Source organism: Acartia tonsa, chromosome 7 (assembly GCF_053477335.1).
Source record: "Acartia tonsa isolate MP-2025a chromosome 7, ASM5347733v1, whole genome shotgun sequence".
Taxonomy (NCBI): domain Eukaryota; kingdom Metazoa; phylum Arthropoda; class Copepoda; order Calanoida; family Acartiidae; genus Acartia; species Acartia tonsa.
The window spans coordinates 37,643,406-37,663,739 of NC_137266.1; the positions used below are offsets into that span (position 1 = coordinate 37,643,406).

General features: G+C 32.4%; 1 protein-coding gene across 1 annotated transcript in view; it reads right to left on the minus strand.

Annotated features, from left to right (window-relative positions):
- Positions 1 to 4,350: 4,350 nt before the first annotated feature.
- LOC145323711 (uncharacterized) overlaps positions 4,351 to 20,334 on the minus strand; it is a 45,231-nt gene continuing 29,247 nt past the window's right edge. Inside the window, exons 6-10 of the mRNA XM_080166179.1 lie at positions 11,725 to 11,885; positions 11,304 to 11,459; positions 10,862 to 11,021; positions 6,416 to 6,595; positions 4,351 to 6,168 (exon numbers count right to left, since the gene is read on the minus strand). Of these exons, the coding sequence (XP_080022305.1) occupies positions 5,059 to 6,168; positions 6,416 to 6,595; positions 10,862 to 11,021; positions 11,304 to 11,459; positions 11,725 to 11,885 (1,767 nt within the window). The 3' untranslated portion in view covers positions 4,351 to 5,058. The remainder of the gene's footprint in view (positions 6,169 to 6,415; positions 6,596 to 10,861; positions 11,022 to 11,303; positions 11,460 to 11,724; positions 11,886 to 20,334) is intronic.

The following is a 20,334-nucleotide window of genomic DNA, read 5'->3' on the forward strand; positions in this document are numbered from 1 at the left end:
AAGGGGTAATCACCCCTTCGTCCTCCCCCCATTTAGACGTCCCTGGATGACAACATCCATAAAAGCGTAGCTCTGGAACCGTAGGACAAACGAATATTAACGCTTGTATAATGTCAGAATTTAAAAAGCAGAATATAAATTTATAAGTCTAACTCTAAACTAAATTATTTGTAAATTTGTTGCTTAAATATATATACTTACATTTTTGGGACTTGATTAAAGAGATTCTTCGCATATAACATTGTACATAGTTGTACTTCTGTTAACGATTATAGAGTTGCTACGCTACCTGAATCCTACCAAATTGTTATAAGAATCACTACGTAAAGTTTGAAATCGATTAAACAAATCTAACATTTCTAAAATAAAGAAAATAACTGTTTAATATGGACGGACGGACCGACCCCAATTATAGAAAAGCTTTGATTTTATCAATTCGTTTAATTTGATAGAAGTGTAAATCATATTATCTTATGTACTAAAGTAACAGGATTTCTGATTGTCTGTCTGTTATTCTAGCTTACCGAAAGATATCACTAAATACTTGACTGATATGGCTCTTCCTTATAGTAAAGTTTTTTAGGTCTCGGGATGGTTTCAGGTTATTTTAACTTTAGATTATTGTTGCATCAAAAATCTATCTATACATAATTAGCAGTAAACAGTAAATGGAACTCATTTGTTGGTCAGTTCGTTTATGCAGTAGGAGGGATGGGGTAAGGGGGGAAATCGTCTTTAGTCTGCTGCGAGTTTGTAAGATCCAGGTAATAATATATCCATTAAGAAAGAGCATAATTATAGAGCAGTTGTGATTATCATCTATCTAACACATTAAAATAAACAATTATCTTAAGTCGGATGAGTATATTTAATTGTAATAATTATATTGATAATAATAATATCCGTGTTACATAATTATTTTTCAACCATCTTTATTTCTTTTTTTTCATTACCATACCATAATAATAATAATAATTATCTTCTATACTAGAAATTAGAGGCTTCAATTCATGAATATTTTCAAGTAAAAAGTAAAATTTTAACATTACTTTACATTTGTTATAACTGTTGTTCAACAAATAATGGCCTTAAAAAACCTAAAGACATGTTTTTTATAAATATTTTTTTTTATAAATTGAAACAAGCTCATTAACTAGGACAGTATTTAGCAAAGTTTAGAATATAACAGGGTGGTGTGTTGGTTGTGTCAGGCTAGAAACACAAAAAAATCCACAAAAATCTAGCCATATTTTTTACATTTAATTAACAATTTTGCACTTTTTAAAAATATGGATAAATTGTTGTGGATTTTTTTTACTATCTAAATATTAATGTGATTAAAAAATTGTAGTTTTAACTCTTAACCTTGTTCAAATATCAAATAAAAGCTAAAAGGTTAAGAGAAAAAAAAGATATTTTGACATAATTTTTGTTAATATTTATATATTTGTAGCAGTAAAATGGTAACTAGAAATAATAAAAAAATATTAGTTGTTGATAAAATAATACTTAGTCTTTATACAATTTACTTAATGGATCAAAAATGGCAGTGAAAAATAATAAAATTGCCTTAAAACTTGTAAAATTAAGTAATTTTGATTCAACCTAAAAATATCTAAAAATAAAATTTTTTAGAATGCCCGATTTTTTTGGTTCATCTCCCTGCTTCTTAGTAAAACCATTTATAGCTAATTTTGCTTTTTTTTTTCTTCTTCTATACTTTACTGTATGTCACACTGTAAATAATCTGTTTAACATATTCGAGTGCACACACTGTAATAAAATTATTTTTTTTTGTATACATACACTGTTCAATTCAATTATCACAAAAATTTTCTACACAACAAAAGTCAAAATTTCAAAAGTTAAAACAAAAAAGTTTGCAAAAAATGTGTTGAATAATGTGTTTGTGTGTGTCTGTCTGTGTGTGTGTGTATTTGTTAATAATATAAGCATTGAAATTTTGATTTTTGCTAGGGACCACAGCCGTTTTACAATATAGACATCTATACCATTTTTCATTTTTTATTTATAGACATTTTATGTCCTTGTTAAATTGATAGAATGACAAACAAATAAAAAAAATAATAATATCTTAGTTTTTATAATGACATATAAGGTAGCTTTGATAGAAATCAAAATCATTTTATAAACTTAGGAAGGATCAATGTTAGTTAATTATTACCTATATAAAATTAAATATTAACTGGTAAATATTTTTGAACAATGTCAAATGTAAAAGATGATTTTTAAATGTATCATTAAAAAATTAACGTGAGATTACTGGCAAAAATGATACAAACTTAATCCTTAAATTTTCTTGACACTTTTTAAAAAAGGGGAAAAGGTAACCTTAAAAAACTTTTTAAAAAATTTCCCATCCGCTTATAATTAATCAATTATAATATAATTTGAAAGACATAAAATTGACAGAAGCATGATAACATTTGGATATCAGATAACATCCAGAATTTTTGTTTTGAAAATAATTCATTCCCAGAGTAATAATAATTAAGCAGCTTATAAAATATATAAAAATAGGCCAAAAATGTAAAAATAATATCTCATAATTGTTAGTAAATATCACACATAACCCAAGCTTAAAACTATGCATTAAATTTTTGTTAAAAAAAGGATAAACATTGTAGTGTTATAAAAATTTAAATTGTTATATGATGAAGTAAAAAGTTGTCTTTAAAATAAAGTGAAATTATGTCAAAGTATGAGAACATTTAAAAAAAATATTGATGGATTAAAGATCAAATAAAATGGCAGTAAAAATATCAAATACATATTTCAAAAAAAGGTAATCTTATAGAAGTTGTTATATATACTGTTAAAATCATAAAATATAAAAAATGAGTATTTCATATTATCTCAATGGCAATAATTATGTGTTTATAATTTCATAAATTAAAACATATCAATGTTAGTTTTGATAAATAATTTTGAATTAACAAACCTAGATATTTGTTAGATGATTAAAAGAAATAGGTGGGATTCAAAATATTATTGAATGGCTTAAAATCTCACACATGTCCTGAAGCCATTTAGGTTTAATTGAAAGGAAGTATATTTTTTTTTATAAAATATTTGGTTGTTATTTATATAAGAAATGGATTTAAAACCTAAACTAGCTTGAAGCTAGGTGTGATCTTACATTTTCCAAAAAACAGGGTGTGACAAGTTTTTTTTTCATAGTAGAGAAATTATTATTGATATTTAGTTTCAGCAAATATTTTGATTAAACTTGTTGTGTCATATTGTGGCAACTATTGAGAAATCAAGGTTTTTTTCAATTAGGTCCCCTGAAATTTTACAACTGAAACAAAAAGAAAAAATACAAATAAAAATTCGATAATAAAAATTTAAATTTTTAGTTAAAAAAGCTAAAAACATGTATAAAATTAATAAAAATCAAGTTTAAAACCTCTATCCTTAACCTTTTGAAAATTTTAAAAAAATATTTTCTTTTGCCAGTTGTAAAATAAGGACAGTGTAACAGAAAATAACTGAATGTAAGGCGTGATTGTAGCGTAATGAGCAGACAAGTTACTTCTTTGTAATAATTTGCTTCTGGTAATTAAACATTAGAAAATATTACTTATTTTATGACAAATTGATACAAAAAATTTTTTTTTTCGAACAAAATATTATCCACATAAGTTTTTTGTATATATAAATTTTTCAATTAGCTTTTAATGGGTGTTTGGAAAAGGTTCCTGTTTAAATTTGCAGATTTTGTAGCATAATATCTTGTAAAAACAAATTCTGAAAAATCTACCAAAATAAAAACATAAATCCTTTAATTTTTATATCAATAAGTCAAACTTTGACAAATGTTGTTGAAAAGCACAAAAAAATTAAATTTCATACAAAAATGTGTTAAATATTACTATTTTCAAGTAAAAAAAAGAGGAAATTATGAGCGAAATTTAACTTTGCTTTTTTATATATATGTATGTGTGTCTCTCTCTCCATTAGTTATTATTCAGTTTATAGGTTGTTGTTGCAACTATTTTAGGCATTTTTTCATTATTTCAGTAAAAAATAAAATGGAAAAATACTTTTTTTTGAGAAAATCTAAAAGGAATATTTAAGTATTTAACTATCGCATGTTTAGTTTAACAATTTTTTAAGGTGTGGACCCAAAACCATTATTTTTTAATAAGAAAAAAAACAATATAAAGTTTTATCAATAATTGTGGTTTGTAGTAAAAACTATTAATATTGTTAATGTGAGGCTCTCTATCATACATATTTATATTTTGATTTATTCTCCAATATTAAAGACACCAGGTTTTCTATGTGTTTTTTTTTTATTTTTTTTCACCAGGTAAAATGTTAATATTTTCACTATTTTAGGTCATTTTTCATTTTTTTTCTATAACATATTTTTTTTTATTATTTAGTGTCTTTTAGACAGTTTGCAGTATTAACCAGTTTTTGTTGTTATCACTATGGTTTTTACATATATTGAATTGACCCTGACTATTTATTTGTATTTTAAATACTTTTAATCCATGCATCATTTTAGTTTTTAGGGCCCCGCAGGGTTAAGCTCTCTGTATTTTATACTGTCTACTGCATGGCATATTATTTTTGTAAAAAGGTTGGTTAAAATGGCATAACAAACATTTTTTTTTACATAGAACACTGTCATGCCCAACTTGTTTTTGTTCTCATGATGATTTCTTGTTTGAAACTGTAGGTAAACTGTTATTAATGTGATTGTAAATAATAAGATGTGTTTCTGTGTGTGTGTGTATTTCTCATCCGCGGGCAAAAAATGTAAAACTGTTTAATATTAATATATTGGTAACCAGTGCTGATTTGTTAGGTTTATATTTCATTTTTTTACACCATTTTATGACTATTTTTATGATCACTGAGATTTTTAAAAAAAAGTTCATTTCAAATATAATGTATATATATTTTTATATTTCTATATAACTATCTAGATAATAAGGTATAGGCAGGTTTATATATTCTCTAATCAGAAGTGCACGGTAGATGTGTACAATTCTGTAATGAGCTGTGTACATAGTGTACAGATCTCTAATGAGTTGCGTACATACTGTACACATCCATGCCTCCCATATCCATGGTCCCGTCGGAGAGAATATTCATGCTGGTCGCCATGAAGCCGCGCTCTGAATCATCCCTCCGCGACTCATCACTGTGCTCTTCCTCTCCCCGACTATCATGCAGTGCCCCATAGTCGCCGCGAGACGCACGATGGTGGTACCCCAGGTTGTCATTCAACAGATTGTCCATTTCCATGGGGAAGGAGGGTCCGCCGACCAATCCGTGGGCGGGGGGCGGTCCGGGGCGCTGGTGCAGCCCGCGCGTCGGCTGCGGGTGGGGCAGGTGACTCTGGGACAGGTTCAGCACGTGGTTGTGGGGCAGCTCACGTGCGTTGGCGTTCGGAGGACTCTCCATCATTGGGTCAAATCCGCCGTACTGCACCGGCGGCATGTAGGCGGAGTGCAGGCTGGATGTAGGCCCGCCTCCGGTTGGTCCAAGCGGCAGCATCATGTCGCTGCTGGAGTTAGACGTGCAGCCGGATGGGTATCCGCTGCTGGTAGGGCTGCTGACCCCTCCAGGGCTGCCGCTGTGCCGGTTGCTGCCTGAGGAGGCAGATGAAAGGTGCCTTGCGGACGCGTTGTTATCAATATGCTTGCCATAAGGAGTAAAATCAAATTGTTCCGCATCATACTGCAAATTGTTCTTCTCAAAAAAGTGTTTCAACTTTTTGCGGGACGCAAACTTGACACCACAAGGGGAGTAGATATACACATCCCATCTGCCCGCCTGTTTGCCGTGCTTCCGCTGTTTTAGCTTGCGCTGCCAGCCGTGGGGCAGCGTGTGGTCCTCAAATTTTAAAACTTTTGGCAAATGTGCGGGCCGCCGGCCGATTTTAACATTGCTATGCGACACACCGCCCGCGCCTGCAATTCCCGAAACGGGATCGCCGGTGCCCGGTACAACCATGGGCGGCCGTCCCACATTGGATCTATATGTAGAGTGTGGTCCGGCACCAGAGACGGGGGTCAGCCCACTTCCCAGTACGGTTGATGTGGGGGGCAGTGGGGGCTGGGGGAGGGTTGGTCCCATGCTGGTGGAGGTCAGCACGCCTGTCGTACCACACCGGGAGGGAACGCTCACCTGGAAAGCATATAATTATTAATTTGTACAAAAAAAATAGTATTGAATATTACAGGGATCTAAAGCGATAAGACAATATCGGATAAATTGATGTAGTTTAAAATAGATACAATTTATACGAACAAAGTTATGAAACGGTGACAATAACAATTGGTCATAAGCAACTTATTAGCAAAGGTCGGACAGACGTACTAACCATGGACTTGTGGAATTGCTTTGCTACAAGAAAAATGAAACTTACACCGACCTGAGGGGGGAGGGCGTGGTGGTAGGGCGACATGTAGCTGCTCTCCGAGGAGCGAGGGAGGGGCGGGGCCAGACTGGTCGGGGCAGGGTAGGACAGGTTCACCTTCGCCCGATGGTTGTACTCGTTCGTGGTGGTCCCCCCCGCTGCATCATACAGGCCTGAGGGAAGCTCCTCTTTAACCTAAAACAAATGTCCTCAGTTAATCTTTAGTACTATTATTATTACTAGTGGCTGCGACCCTAGCATATTGGGGCTCTTTTCCAAAAAGTTAAGGGCAGAAAAACAGCCAAAATCATTAGTAGACTTAAAACTTAAAAGACTTACCCCTTTTCCCAGTGGCCCTAAAGGCCCCTAGGGGCACAGGCTTTAATTGCAATTATAAATATATATCCGTTTGATATTTAGGCTAAAAAGCCCCCTTGGACTAAGGGCACTGCCACTAAAAAAACTGGAATAGTTCAAAATATGTTGATTTTTTTCTTGTCAAGAATCTCATTAATTCTTTAGTCTTGATTTTTTAGATAAAATGTTTATTAAAAAACTAGTTTATTTTTCAACATTTTCCTTATGTAAAAATAATTGAATTTTAGTTTCAAATAAACACAAAACCTTAAAAAAACGATCAATTGAATTTTGAAATATTAATTTAACAATTTAACAATTTGGAGCCTTTTATTAAATTTTGATTGGTTGGTTCAGTTGAGTGTTCAAACGTTTTAACCACTAATTTTTGATTATTTTGTGTATAATCATTGAGGATGTATATCAAATTATAGGCCATTGTCTTATCCCTTTAGATCATTGTGCCTATTCATTTAGAGAACTTGAAATTAAGTTATATAAAACAGCTAATATAGGCAAAATAATAATAGAACAGAAGAGCAATAAGTTTTAAAAATATAATTGTCTGCTAGTAAAAACATATAGAATATTATATATTTGTGTTTGAAAAGTTAAAAATATGTTTTTGAATGGATTAAAAGAAAGACATGGAGATATAGCATGAAGCTGACACAAGGACAAATCATTACAAAGCACAAAAATTAAAAAAAAGCCATAAAATTGTAAGTTTTTTTTGTCAGTCGCTTAAGATTTCGATAACTATTGTCTTATAGGTCCCTTGATGGATTTAGGCTATCTAATTTTTATGTCTAAGTTTGGTTTTAGGCTATTTTCCTTCTTTCTTACTCCTTCGAATACAGAGCTCCAAGATACTAGGAGCGCAGCCACTTGTGAATTTTAAATTAGCAGGTTGTGTTTAGGTGGGTCTATAAGATCTTTTAAAAGAATCTAACGCTAAAATTATTAAACCTTTTTATCTTTTATTTTCTATAACATATCCTTAACTTTTTAGATATTGTTTTTTTGGCTATATTCTTAAAATAAGCAATACCAAAACTTTTAAAAAGTTAGGGTTAGAAATGAAAGAAAATTATGAAATTTGGAGACCGGATAGCTATACAAAAGCTTTGCATATAAAAATGCATTAAAAGGAGGATATCGAATAGATGGATAGCTAGATAGAAAGAGAGTATAGGGGGTGCCGATGGATAGAATAAATAAGAGAGAGATTTTAATTATATGGGGTGGATGGAAAGGGTTTGGGTTGAGAGGGGAGGGTTTTCAAAACAGGGAAAATAAATGGAGGGCGATGCATTTAAATTTTGTGTGTGTGTTTGTGTGTGAGGGTGTGTGTGTGTGGGTGCGTTTTTGCATTTCCTTTTAGCAAAGCCTGTTTAGCTTAAATTCAACACACGCACAAACGCAAGCAAAAAGACAGTCAGACAGACAAACAGACACAAAAAATAGTTACACCTTAAAATCTAGATTCCATGTGTTTTCATGTTCAAATTTTGATTTTAAAAATAATTATTAAATAACTTCATATAACATGTAATTAAGAATAATTGAATCATTTAAACAGAAATTTGACAAAATTATATCATGCAAATTGAATAGAACTATAATATCATCAAATTGACATTTTATAGCTTATATCTTTATATTCTATGAAATTTAATTATAGTCATTATTAATTAAATAGCTATTAAAGAGACCAGGGAAGGGGGGGGGGGAGCGGTTATCCACCCACCACCTTAATTTTATTTTCAAATAGAAAAAAAAATATTTTTTAGGGGGTGCCCTCAACCAAACTTTCCCGGGACCTTTAACAAGATAAAACTATATCTGTTCAGCAGTTAGATACATATTTCGGTAAACAAACATCCTGTTACTTTGGTAAATACTATTAATATGTATTATCTAAAGCTTTGATTTTTGGGATGTTATTTTCTTTTTTGGGTCTCAGAAACTTCCTCACTTTTACTTTAATATTTGGCTGTCCTGTTTTAGTAACTGTAAAGCTCTACAAAATGTCCGAAAAAATGAGCCGTGTGACGTCATTAAAATAAGGGATGAAAGGAGAATTGGGAAAGGAAACCCCTTAAAAAGAGATGGATCTGTTGAGCCGTGTGACGTCATTAAAATAAGGGATGAGAGGAGAATTGGAAAAGGAAACCCCTTAAAAGAGATGGATCTATTGAGCCGTGTGACGTCATTAAAATAAGGGATGAGAGGAGAATTGGAAAAGGAAACCCCTTAAAAGAGATGGATCTATTGAGCCGTGTGACGTCATTAAAATAAGGGATGAGAGGAGAATTGGGAAAGGAAACCCCTTAAAAGAGATGGATCTATTGAGCCGTGTGACGTCATTAAAATAAGGGATGAGAGGAGAATTGGGAAAGGAAACCCCTTAAAAAGAGATGGATCTATTGAGCCGTGTGACGTCATTAAAATAAGGGATGAGAGGAGAATTGGGAAAGGAAACCCCTTAAAAAGAGATGGATCTATTGAGCCGTGTGACGTCATTAAAATAAGGGATGAGAGGAGAATTGGGAAAGGAAACCCCTTAAAAGAGATGGATCTATTGAGCCGTGTGACGTCATTAAAATAAGGGATGAGAGGAGAATTGGGAAAGGAAACCCCTTAAAAAGAGATGGATCTGTTGAGCCGTGTGACGTCATTAAAATAAGGGATGAGAGGAGAATTGGGAAAGGAAACCCCTTAAAAGAGATGGATCTATTGATCCGTGTGACGTCATTAAAATAAGGGATGAGAGGAGAATTGGGAAAGGAAACCCCTTAAAAGAGATGGATCTATTAACATGACACGGCTCATTATTTCTGACTACTTTGTAGAGCTTCGTATTTGTGTATAATAAGCTATAAAAATTGGAAAGAATTTTAATGAATATAATAGATTTGAAATCTGCATAAAATTTTAAGGATTTTTTATGAAATTCGTTTTTTATATAATTCATTATTTAAAAGCGAAAATCCAATTTAAGTTAATAAATTTTGACCAATAGGTGGATTGGAAACTACCTGCGCTCTAATTGGTTGAATGATGTACGTCACTCCAGCTTCTCCAATCAGGGCGCAGATAGTTATCAATCCACCAATCACAGATGTCAAAATTATTTAACTTAATTTGTATTTGCGCTTATAGATAAAGAATTATACAAAAAAACGAATTTTATAAAAATTCCTTAAAATTTTATGCAGATTTCAAATCTATTATATTCATTAAAATTCTTTCAAATTTTTATAGCTTAGTGTATAAGAATAATAGTTCCTATTTCTGTATATTAAACAAGTTTAACTTGTTTCAAAAGTTGAACTATGTAGAATAGAGCTAGAATATTGTAGATTAAAGAACGAAATGAATAAAAAAATTATTACACTAGTCCCCAAAGTCTTATAAGAACCTTTTATGTTCGTCGGCTTAACAATTTTGGGGACTTCTATTGAATTTTTATTGGTTTGGTTTATTAAGTTGAGTGTCCAAAAGTTTTAATCACTAATTGTAATCTACAAAAAAGGTAACTGTGTATTATCATTGGGGATGTACATAAATTTATCGGTCTTTGTTTTATCCCTTATGATCCCTGGAATGAACCTCTCTTTTATCAGCTCTATTGCCCCAACAAATATATTGCAAATGTCATAATATTTATATAACTAACTGCTGCGATCCCAAGATCTAGAAGTTTATATTTTAAGAGGTGGCTCGGGGCCTAAAACCAACTCTAGACATATGAGAAGCTTTCCTTTACTTTATATTTCAATCGGCTCAGTAGTCATTAAAGTCTTTACCTCAAGACAAAAAAATCATATAATAGGATAATTTTATTGAATATAGCTGTTTTTATGTGCTATAGAATTATATGACAAATGTTTGAAAATTACTGAAAATGTATTTTTAGCTACTTTGACTTTAGTAACGCAATTAACATTAATAATAATGCCAAAAACGTCATGGTCTTGAATCTTTAAATAAAGATGTCAGCTTTTAAAAAAAAGAGAATCCGAAAAATCACTTGATAGACTGACATACACATTAATAATAGAGAAGCTTCGCTCCTAACAATGGAAACCAACCGCCTACCTGAACTCTTGAGATATCCACATTGGGGGCGGGTCCCGACAGATCATCCGCCCCCCAAATTTTTGTGGGGCCGGGCGTCCCCTCCCGACTTGAGATGGCGGAATTGCATTGACTCTCTCCGGGGGAGGGCTTACTACCCCCGCCTGAGTTGTGTTGGTACCTGCAGAAAAAAATTGTTTGTCATTAAGGGCAAAATAAGCCATAATTAAAAAAACAGTCATATTAGAAATTTGGTCATTAAAACCAAAATTTTCTTATTCGTAGGCTTAACAACTTTGGAAACTTTTAATAAATTTTTATTGGTTGGATCATTAAGTTGAGTGTCCAAACGTTTTAACCACTAATTGTAATCTACAAAAGGAGTATTTTGTGTATCATCATTGGGGATGTACAACAATTTATCGGTCATTGTCTTTTCCCTTTATATCCCTGAATCACTCACCTATTAAAGTCAGCGACTGGTGAAATTGGGTTGTTATTGGGGGCAGCAGCCGCGGGAAGTTTCTGTTGTCCCGCGCCCGACTGAGCAGCTGTGGGTCCACCCTGGGGGCTGGGGTAACTGAACGTGGATGACGGCCGGGTTGTAATCACAGGATACCTAGATAGATATAGATAGATAATTAGATAGATAGAGAGAGTCAGATGGATAGATAAATACATTGATAAAGACATGAAGTATGCATCGAAAAGATAAATCCTTAACTTCTCATAGGTCTTGGTAAGGTTTATAACTTTTTTTTTGTGAAAGGTACCATTAAAATATAAAGTAGAAGAGTCTACTATGAGCATGGCCGCTAGTATTTTATCAAAGTATCTCTAAAAATATCAAACTTCAATTTCCACTCACTGACAATAAGACTTACCTAGCAGGCATACTCGAACTCGAGGTGGGGGAACCCTGTTGTGCTCTCGGCCCTCCCCCTCCTCCCATCCCGGGGGAGTTGGGGTTCTTGGGCTCCTGCTTCACTATGGAGGTGCGGGGGTGGTTGACCGGGGAGGGGTAGCCTGTTGCAGGGGATCCGGGTTCCTACACGTTCAGGTAATCGTCAATTTTGATGGGTATTTAATTCATAAAATTAAATTTTTTTTGTTCTATATTTCAAACCTTTAACATCATGGTGCGTTATTGATATCAAATGATACACAAAATTCCAAAGAAAGAAATACCATTTTTAATGTCAACCATTTTTTTTTTGAAAAACATTGATTTTTTAATAAACGAAAGATAGTAGGTATAATGTAAAGATTAAAATATAGTAAGAAAAATATAAAACTATATCAAGATAATCCCCCCCCCCCCAAAAAAAAAAAAAAAAGTTCCTCTAGAGGCTTCTAGGGGCGTAGTCGCTAGGAAATAAAATAATGATACTAAATTAATCTTTATTGATATATAAAAAAACAATAAAATTGAATAGCTGGTCACAAAACCTTATTTCTATCTATCTATCTATCTAGTAACAGAGACCGATAATATGAAATTTTAATTGATTTAATCATGTATTTTTATAAATATCAAAAAGCCAACACATATCGTAAATAATCATTCTATCCAAGCTTAATAATTGATTCAAATTTATAAATATAATAGCTCTAGATGGTCAATCTAGACATAAAAATCCGTCAAACATAAAAAGGAATTTATAGCAGTCAATTTTCTTTATTTTAGTTTTAGACACTAAATCAATTTTCCCAATATAAAGCTTTATCCAAAATAAAGAACTTTTTTTATAAATAGCTGTCTCATATATCTATAATACAAAGTAGAACGATGTCTGTCCGTCCGTCTGTCTGTCTGTCTGTCTGTCCGTCTGTCTGTCCGTCCGTCTGTCTGTCCGTCTGTCTGTCCGTCTGTCCGTCTGTCCGTCCCTTAAGATCTCGGTGACCACTGAACCGATCGGATTCTACTCTTCAGAGAATATACCTACTGGTCCTGTGGTGGTTTTAGGCTATTTTTTTTTTTTTGGGGGGGGGGGGGTGAGACACCCCCAACCCTCCCCAAAACAAAATAATCTCCCCCATTTTTTTTTTCTTCTTCTTCTGATGATTTCCTTGGTCCTTTTACGAATTTCGCCAAAAATATTTTTTTTATTACCATTTGGGGCAAAGCCCCTAGAGGCTAGGGGCGAAGCCGCTAGTAGTTCATATATTGTGTTATCATTAATCCAATTAATGGATTGATCATCTACACTTTCTATATTCATTATTAAATTAATTGCAGCATATTTATATCGCGTTCGAGTCTAAGTACATTTAGACTTAAACTACGTTCAGAGATAAAGGATTATTAAAAATGTTATAAATTACGGAATTACGGGAGTTGCTTTGGTGTAAAAACAGGCGCAGCTCATCACTGGACACCATTAGGACCCTGAAATAAAGTTTTTGCAATCAAATGGTTGGTTGCCTGTAAGAACTATACATCAATAGTACTAAATTTTATCTTCAAAAACAAATTAATCACACGACTTTTAAAAAGAAACCTTACCCATAGCGCCTGAAATTGTTGCATGTCTCCAACGTATTGGTTTTTATTCCTCTTCCACTCTTCTCTTGCCCTCTCCCTCTCTCCCTTTACCATTTCTATTCAGGGATAAGACAATGGTCGATATTTTGAGGTACATCCCCAATGATGATACACTAGATTACCCCTTCTGTAGATTATGATTTGTGGTTGAAACGTTTAGACACTGAAATAAATGAACCAACCAATCAAAATTCAATAAGAGTTCCCAAGGTTGTTGAGCCAACGAACAACAAAACATTATTGTAAGACTTTGGGGACAAGTGAAATAAATAGCCCAATGTCCCCTCCCTTCCTGTTTTTTATTCCATATTCCTTTTATTAATTTTAGGATTTAATTTCATACTAAAACAGTATAAATTCTGCCTATGCTAGCTTGCTGTTGAATTGTTATACTTATAAAATTGAAAATTTTAGAAATTTTATTTTCATATCAGGTATATTTGATAAAGCATAACAGCTCTGTAGTTAACAAATGGTTTTAGACCATTAATATTATTTTTATGTTTTTTATCTGATATATCTACTATCAAGTTAGATTTTTTGCTAAGGCTAGTTAGTTTAAATTAGTTATCTATTACTTAGCTATAGTTATTCATTCATTCATTAGAAAAAAAACTTTAGTAATAAGACAAGATGAAAATACAAATCTTTAAGCTTTTATAAATGTGCAAACAAAAAAAGGAAAAATCTATGAAATTTTTTTGTACCCCTTGAAAAATCACGAAACCTTTCAACATTAAAATCTTTATATAAAAGTAAAAGGATTTTTGTCTGTGTGTGTGTGTGTGTCTTTCTGTCTGCCTGTGTAAAACAAAGGATCTTGCTAACCGCTGAACCAATATGGTTCTCACTTACAGCTTATAAGCCATGGGAAGGTTAATAACTATTTTGGGTGATAGTACCACCAACCTCCCGAGCTAAAAAATCCCTATAAAATTATTAAACTAAATAGTTGGGTTAAAAATGGGATTAACTGATGGAATTTGTATTAATTTGCTATAAGAAAAGTTTCTAGACTTTGTGTACTTTCAATAATTATACTGCGATTAAAAACAAACTTTTTTATAGTCATACTGTGACTTTAATAATGTGTAAGATTTAAGACAAAAACTTCATTGCCTAAAATTAAAAAAAAAAACATTAGATTTTGATATTTTATACCCAAACGGCGTTTATTCTTATAAGGATAATACAGGTTATCTTTGAAGGTTTTATTAAAAAATTGTAGAGTTAGACTCTCTTTAACTAATAGGCACAAAAACTTTGATTTTCCCAAGAAAAGTCCAGGCCCCTCAATTGAACCCCCTCAAAATACATTAGATTGCCCCTTCAAACCTAAAAAATAAAAAGCTTAGACATCCCAGATTTTACCTAATTTATTGACTATTTTGCTTTTCTCTTTGCCAACCTTTAGATAATGAAGACATTCTGTTGTACAATTAAATCATTTTTATTTGAATCAGTAAAGTTTTAATATGATAATCAACGCCAATGTTTTTTCCTTAAATCTTTCCTTAAACATTCTTTATTGATAAACTAAGGATGATTGCATCCATTAGTTAACTAGCTTTTTAAATATATTTAGTATTTCAGACTATATCTACAAATTGAGGGCGTTAAAAGTGCCATCAATTTAATGAAGTTAGGTGTAAAGGGAGGTCTCAGGGAGGAAGGGGACAACGGGCTATTTATTTCACTAGTCCCTAATGTTTTAAAAAAACGTTTTCTAATTAGTAGGCTTAACAACTTTGGGGATTTTTAATTGAGTTTTGATTGGTTGGTTCATTAATTTGAGTGTTCAAATGTTCAAACCTCTAATTGTAATCTACAGAAGAAGTAATTTTGTGTATCATCATTGGGGATGTACATCAATAACTCAATAGCATATCGCATAGAAATTATTTTATTTTCCGGGGTTAAAAACAACTTATAAAACAAACTTTGTTATATGAGCAAGCTAAAATTTTTCCTCGATCTTTTATTATGTATTTATTTCTTTTTAAAAGAAAGTTTATAGAAAAAAAACAAGAAACGCAAAATTCATATAGACAGACATACATGAATAGTTATATATCGCATTGTATATTATACAGCTTTCTACTGATATTAATGAACAATCATAAGAAAAAAAACCCAGTTTAAGTATTCACGAGGGGCCTGAGGCCAGGGCTAACAAAAATGGCATTAATTTTTGATTTTCATTTTATTTGTAGAAAATTATCTGTAATACGATGCTATATATGATTTTTCAGTATGGCTAAGAACCGGTTCTAATCCAGCGGATAAGGAAGCCAAACTGGAAATTATATATCATAGTGCTTTTAGCCAAAATAAATTTGACATGCAAAATTTAAAAGTGGGACAGACAGACAAACTTTTAAGGGACCATTGTTTTAGAGGTCCTTGAGGCCATAAAAAGGACTAGAAAACATTAGCTTGTGTAAGGAAGTACAAGCAAAAAAATAGAAATGCTTTGCTTAATATAAATTCATGGATAAAAAAAAGAGAGAAATATAAATAGTTAATATCAGAATAAGATCCTATAAATATTGATTTTAAGAAAAAAAAACTAAATTAAAATTATTTATTTATAACTTAAAATAATAAAATATCTGAAAAAAATCGCAATTCATCTCGTACTTTGCAAATATATCAATCTATCTATCTATGGATCTATCTAGCTTTCTATCTATCTATTTCTTTATAAAATTACTACATCTACGCCCCTAGAGGTTTTTAGTGACACTTATCTTTTGTTACTTTTTTTTTCAAGTGGTGTTTTCATTTTAGGAGCTTTAAGGCACCATCCCGTAAGACAGTTTTAAACCTTCACTGGACCTATAGAAAGCTTCTATGTAAAGAAGAATAATATCGATATTTTTTCACTAGATAAATAGACAGAGAGACATCCTGTTACTTTAATATAAAGACTAGCAGTTGCGGTCCTAGCATCTAGGTGCTCTGTATTTGAAAGGGAGAGTGAGAGAGGGGGGGGGGGGTTGAAAAATAGCTTAAAACCATCCATGGAGCTAAAGAAAACTTGCTTAAAATTAGAACGTTCACCGTCACTGGTTAGCGAGATCTTAACGAACAGACAAAAAAACCTTACAATTTTTAATAGGAAATATATCAATATAAATCTATATATAATATATATATCTCTCTCTCTCTCTCTCTCTCTCTCTCTCTCTCTCTCTCTCTCTGAACCATCTGATATCTTACTTTGTACTTTGAAGCCATTTCTCTTTCTATCTTATACATACACACAGACAAACAGACAGACAAACAAACAGGCAAACATACAGACAAACAAACAGACAGGCAAACAGACAGACAGACAGACAAATTCTTAATGCAATTTTTTCGCCCTAATCACAGACAAAGACAGATATTTTAAAACCAATTTTGTAGACCTAATTTTAGTATCTTTCGTAATTTTGTTTATAATCATTGGGGCGAGGATGTACATTCGTGTCTTATCCCTTAAGATCCCTGTTGTACTTCTAATGATATCTTAGAACACTTGTCCCAGATTTGCGCGCAAACACACACGCACATAATAAGGCGCACAAACGCGCAGCCTGTTTTGGCTGCGACTAATTTATCATTAGGACTCTCTTGAGGAAAACAGCAATGTTAATAGAGTTAGGATAGAGTACTACGTGTCCGTTTTTTGTCCAAGAGGTGATAGGTTAGTTTCCAGGTGCCACTGGGTATAATGAAGACGTTAAAATAGTATTACAGTTACAATGTTAGATACGTGACATCAAAATAAATTTATTGATATACCTAATTTCTTCTGTAGGCCATATACAAATGTTAAAAAAAATATATTTTACAATTTATGTGTCTGATAGAAATAGTACTTTAAGATATGATTATTTATAAGGCTGTTTGTCTGTCTATTTGTTTGCATTCGTTTGTGTGTATGTTTTTCTTTATGTAAGGGCCAAAACTTGTTTCGATTTGATACACTATTGAATTAAAATCAAATAATTTTACTTACAAAAATATATATAAAATAAGTCAGATTTGTAATGTTAGGAGTAATTGGCATGCCTTGGTCCATTAACAGGCCCTGCTAACTTTCATGCATATTTGAGACTTTTAGAAAAGGTTGCATCATCAAAAGGTTGGTTACTAACACAAAGACTCTAGCTACTTATAAAAGCGGGAAGTTTGTAAATATTTTACTCAAGACACTAAATCGTTACAATTTTCATGAGAAATACGCATTTTATAAGGCATACAAAACGCTCTAATTTTCGTTCTATTTAACGTAATTTTGTAATTTTTTTTGCTGGTTATTTCATTTTACATATACTTTTATCATTTTATCAAAAAAAAAATTATCTTTTTTCATCATTTTTTGGAGAAATTAATGCTTAAACTAAGGGTATCTTTAAACGCAAAATTGACGCACGTAGAATTAAAAATGCGTATTGAGTACAAAGGGGGGATAATTTCAAGACATGCATGTTCCAAAGATATCTTTTTTTCCATAAAATTTTAATGTTTAGTCCACCGGAGATTACCCTGAAAATCATGTATCAATTTAGGAAGATAATTTTTGTAGAATAGTTACTGAATTTACAACTTTATGTTCTCTAAAAGTAAAGTTAAGATCAAAGGCGTGCAAAAGGTTGGTATAGGGGTTGTTTACACCACCCTTGTAAAATAAAGGGGGATGGATACACCTCCCTAGGTGTCCAATCATGTCCACCCTCTTGACAAGAGCCTACACCCTCAGATACACCCCTCTATAAATTCCAAGGGGGTATAAAGGAAATAAATTTACACCCCATAAAATAAAGTGGGGTTGGGGGTGTTTAAGGAGGGTGTATTTAAGCAAGTCACTGATTCAGATAATTCTATGCTATCTATTTTTAGGTAAATTAATTACCAGACTTTACTAAAAAAATCTTGCAATATTCTGTACAACTGTACTGTACAACTTTTAATTAGTAAATTGAGACATGAGGAAACTCTCATACATATGTAGGGGGGGGGGGGAGTTAATGCAACCATCCCATAATCAATTAATCCAAATTTTGTTATGAAAATTGGCATGTGTAGTCCTTAGTAGGTCTGTTTTTCAAAATTTAACAATAAGTTAAGCTTAAGGGGGGGGGGGGTTAAGGCAACCATCATGTAATCAAAGCACAAATGGCACCTAGAATTCGAATTTCATTACAAAACTTGGCATGAGTAATCCTTGGTAGATCTTTTTTTCCCAAAATGGAACAAAAAATTGGAAAAGTAATGGCTAAGGGCTGTTTGCTCAGCTGTTTAGCCATTTTTGGGCTATTTTCAGGGCAAATCCAGCAATAATTACGTAGGAATCATCCATTAGGGATAGGTTTTAAGGGGTGTTGAGCTGAAAAATACTACCAAAAATAGTGGCAGCTGGGTAATGGCTTATAAGGATATAAAAATTGAATATTTCCATGGAATTAAACTTTTCTTAATTAACATTATAACTTTATGTCATGGACAAGGACATATTACTAAAAACACTTTTTTAATTTCTAGATTTTGCTGTCATAACAGCTGAAAACTGCCAAAAATGGCTGAGAACAGCTGTCAACAGCCAAAAGTATACATTGTAGATTAAATCATCCCACCATGAAAAAATTTTGAAAATTTTTTTGCCCCCAGTAAAAATGTGGTTGATTTAAGCAAAATAATGACCCATGCTAAATATTTTTTTCTGTGATGCAATAATTGTGAACTTACGAGCACTTCATAGTTTTTGAAATCTGCAAAAAGAATGTTTTTTTGGTTCTTTTGTGTGATCTCAATTTTAAAGATTTTTACAAAATTTCAATTCTAGTATGTAAATATAAACCTGAAATTTACCAAAAAAATGGAGCAGTCTCAATAATAACATATGAAGGTGTAGCAAGAAATCTGCAAAGTCAAATTCCATTTTTGCAGTTTTTCTTACCTAACTTAAAAAAAAATTTAATTTTGTTTTTCTTTTAGATGCAGTAACTACTGGACCAGGTAGTTTAAAAATTTTAGCTCAATATATATCAATTTTGCCAACCTTCCAGCACCAAACCCCCCTTTATTGATAAGAAGACCATTAATTTTATTTTATTAATTTTTAAAATACCACAAAAAAATTCATTTGGCAGCTTGCTAATGGCCGCAGCTCAGCTGGGAGCGGCCAAGAGTAGAATGAGTAGATAGGGCTTGTGACGTGTCTCTAGGTAGGTTTTTAACAGTCCCAGCTGCCAAATGGATGGACCCCCACTATTTATAGGAGTATTTTTGAGCTCAGTACCAATTAAAAACCTACCCCTAGACATGTTATAAGCCCTATATACTCTTCATACTCTTAGCCGCTCCCAGCCATTTTCAGCCAGTTCTAGCAGCTGGTACAAGAAATTTTAAAAATGGATATTTAAAGCAAAAATATGTTTCAAAAAGTTGATTCCTATGCAATTAATGATAGTTTCGCCCCGAATATAGCCCAAAAACAGCTAAATGACTGAGCTGCCAGCTGTTAGCTGTCACTTTTGCAACTTTTTGTTCCATTTTGGGAAAATAGATGTACCAAGGATTACTCATGCCAAGTTTTGTAACAAAATTCGAATTCTAAGTGCAATTTGTGCATTGATTACGAGATGGTTGCATTAAGCCCCCCCCCCCCCCCCTCAAACTTGAGTTAATTCCTTTAATGATCTTGATAGATATATGTTTATAACTTTTAATATATTTTACAATAGTTTTTAAAGTTAATGTTGGGAGGGAGATATATCCCAATCCTCTTTTTATAAAAAAAATTTTAAAATGTAATAAATTTCTTATGTAAAGTAGGTTTGGTTAGATACTAATAAAATCACCCTTGATTTTAGTTAAAGGGGGCTGTTAAAAGTCATAAGTGGGGTGTCAAAAAATTTAGTTGTTAATAAATTAATGGAATATAACCTGATATTATAAA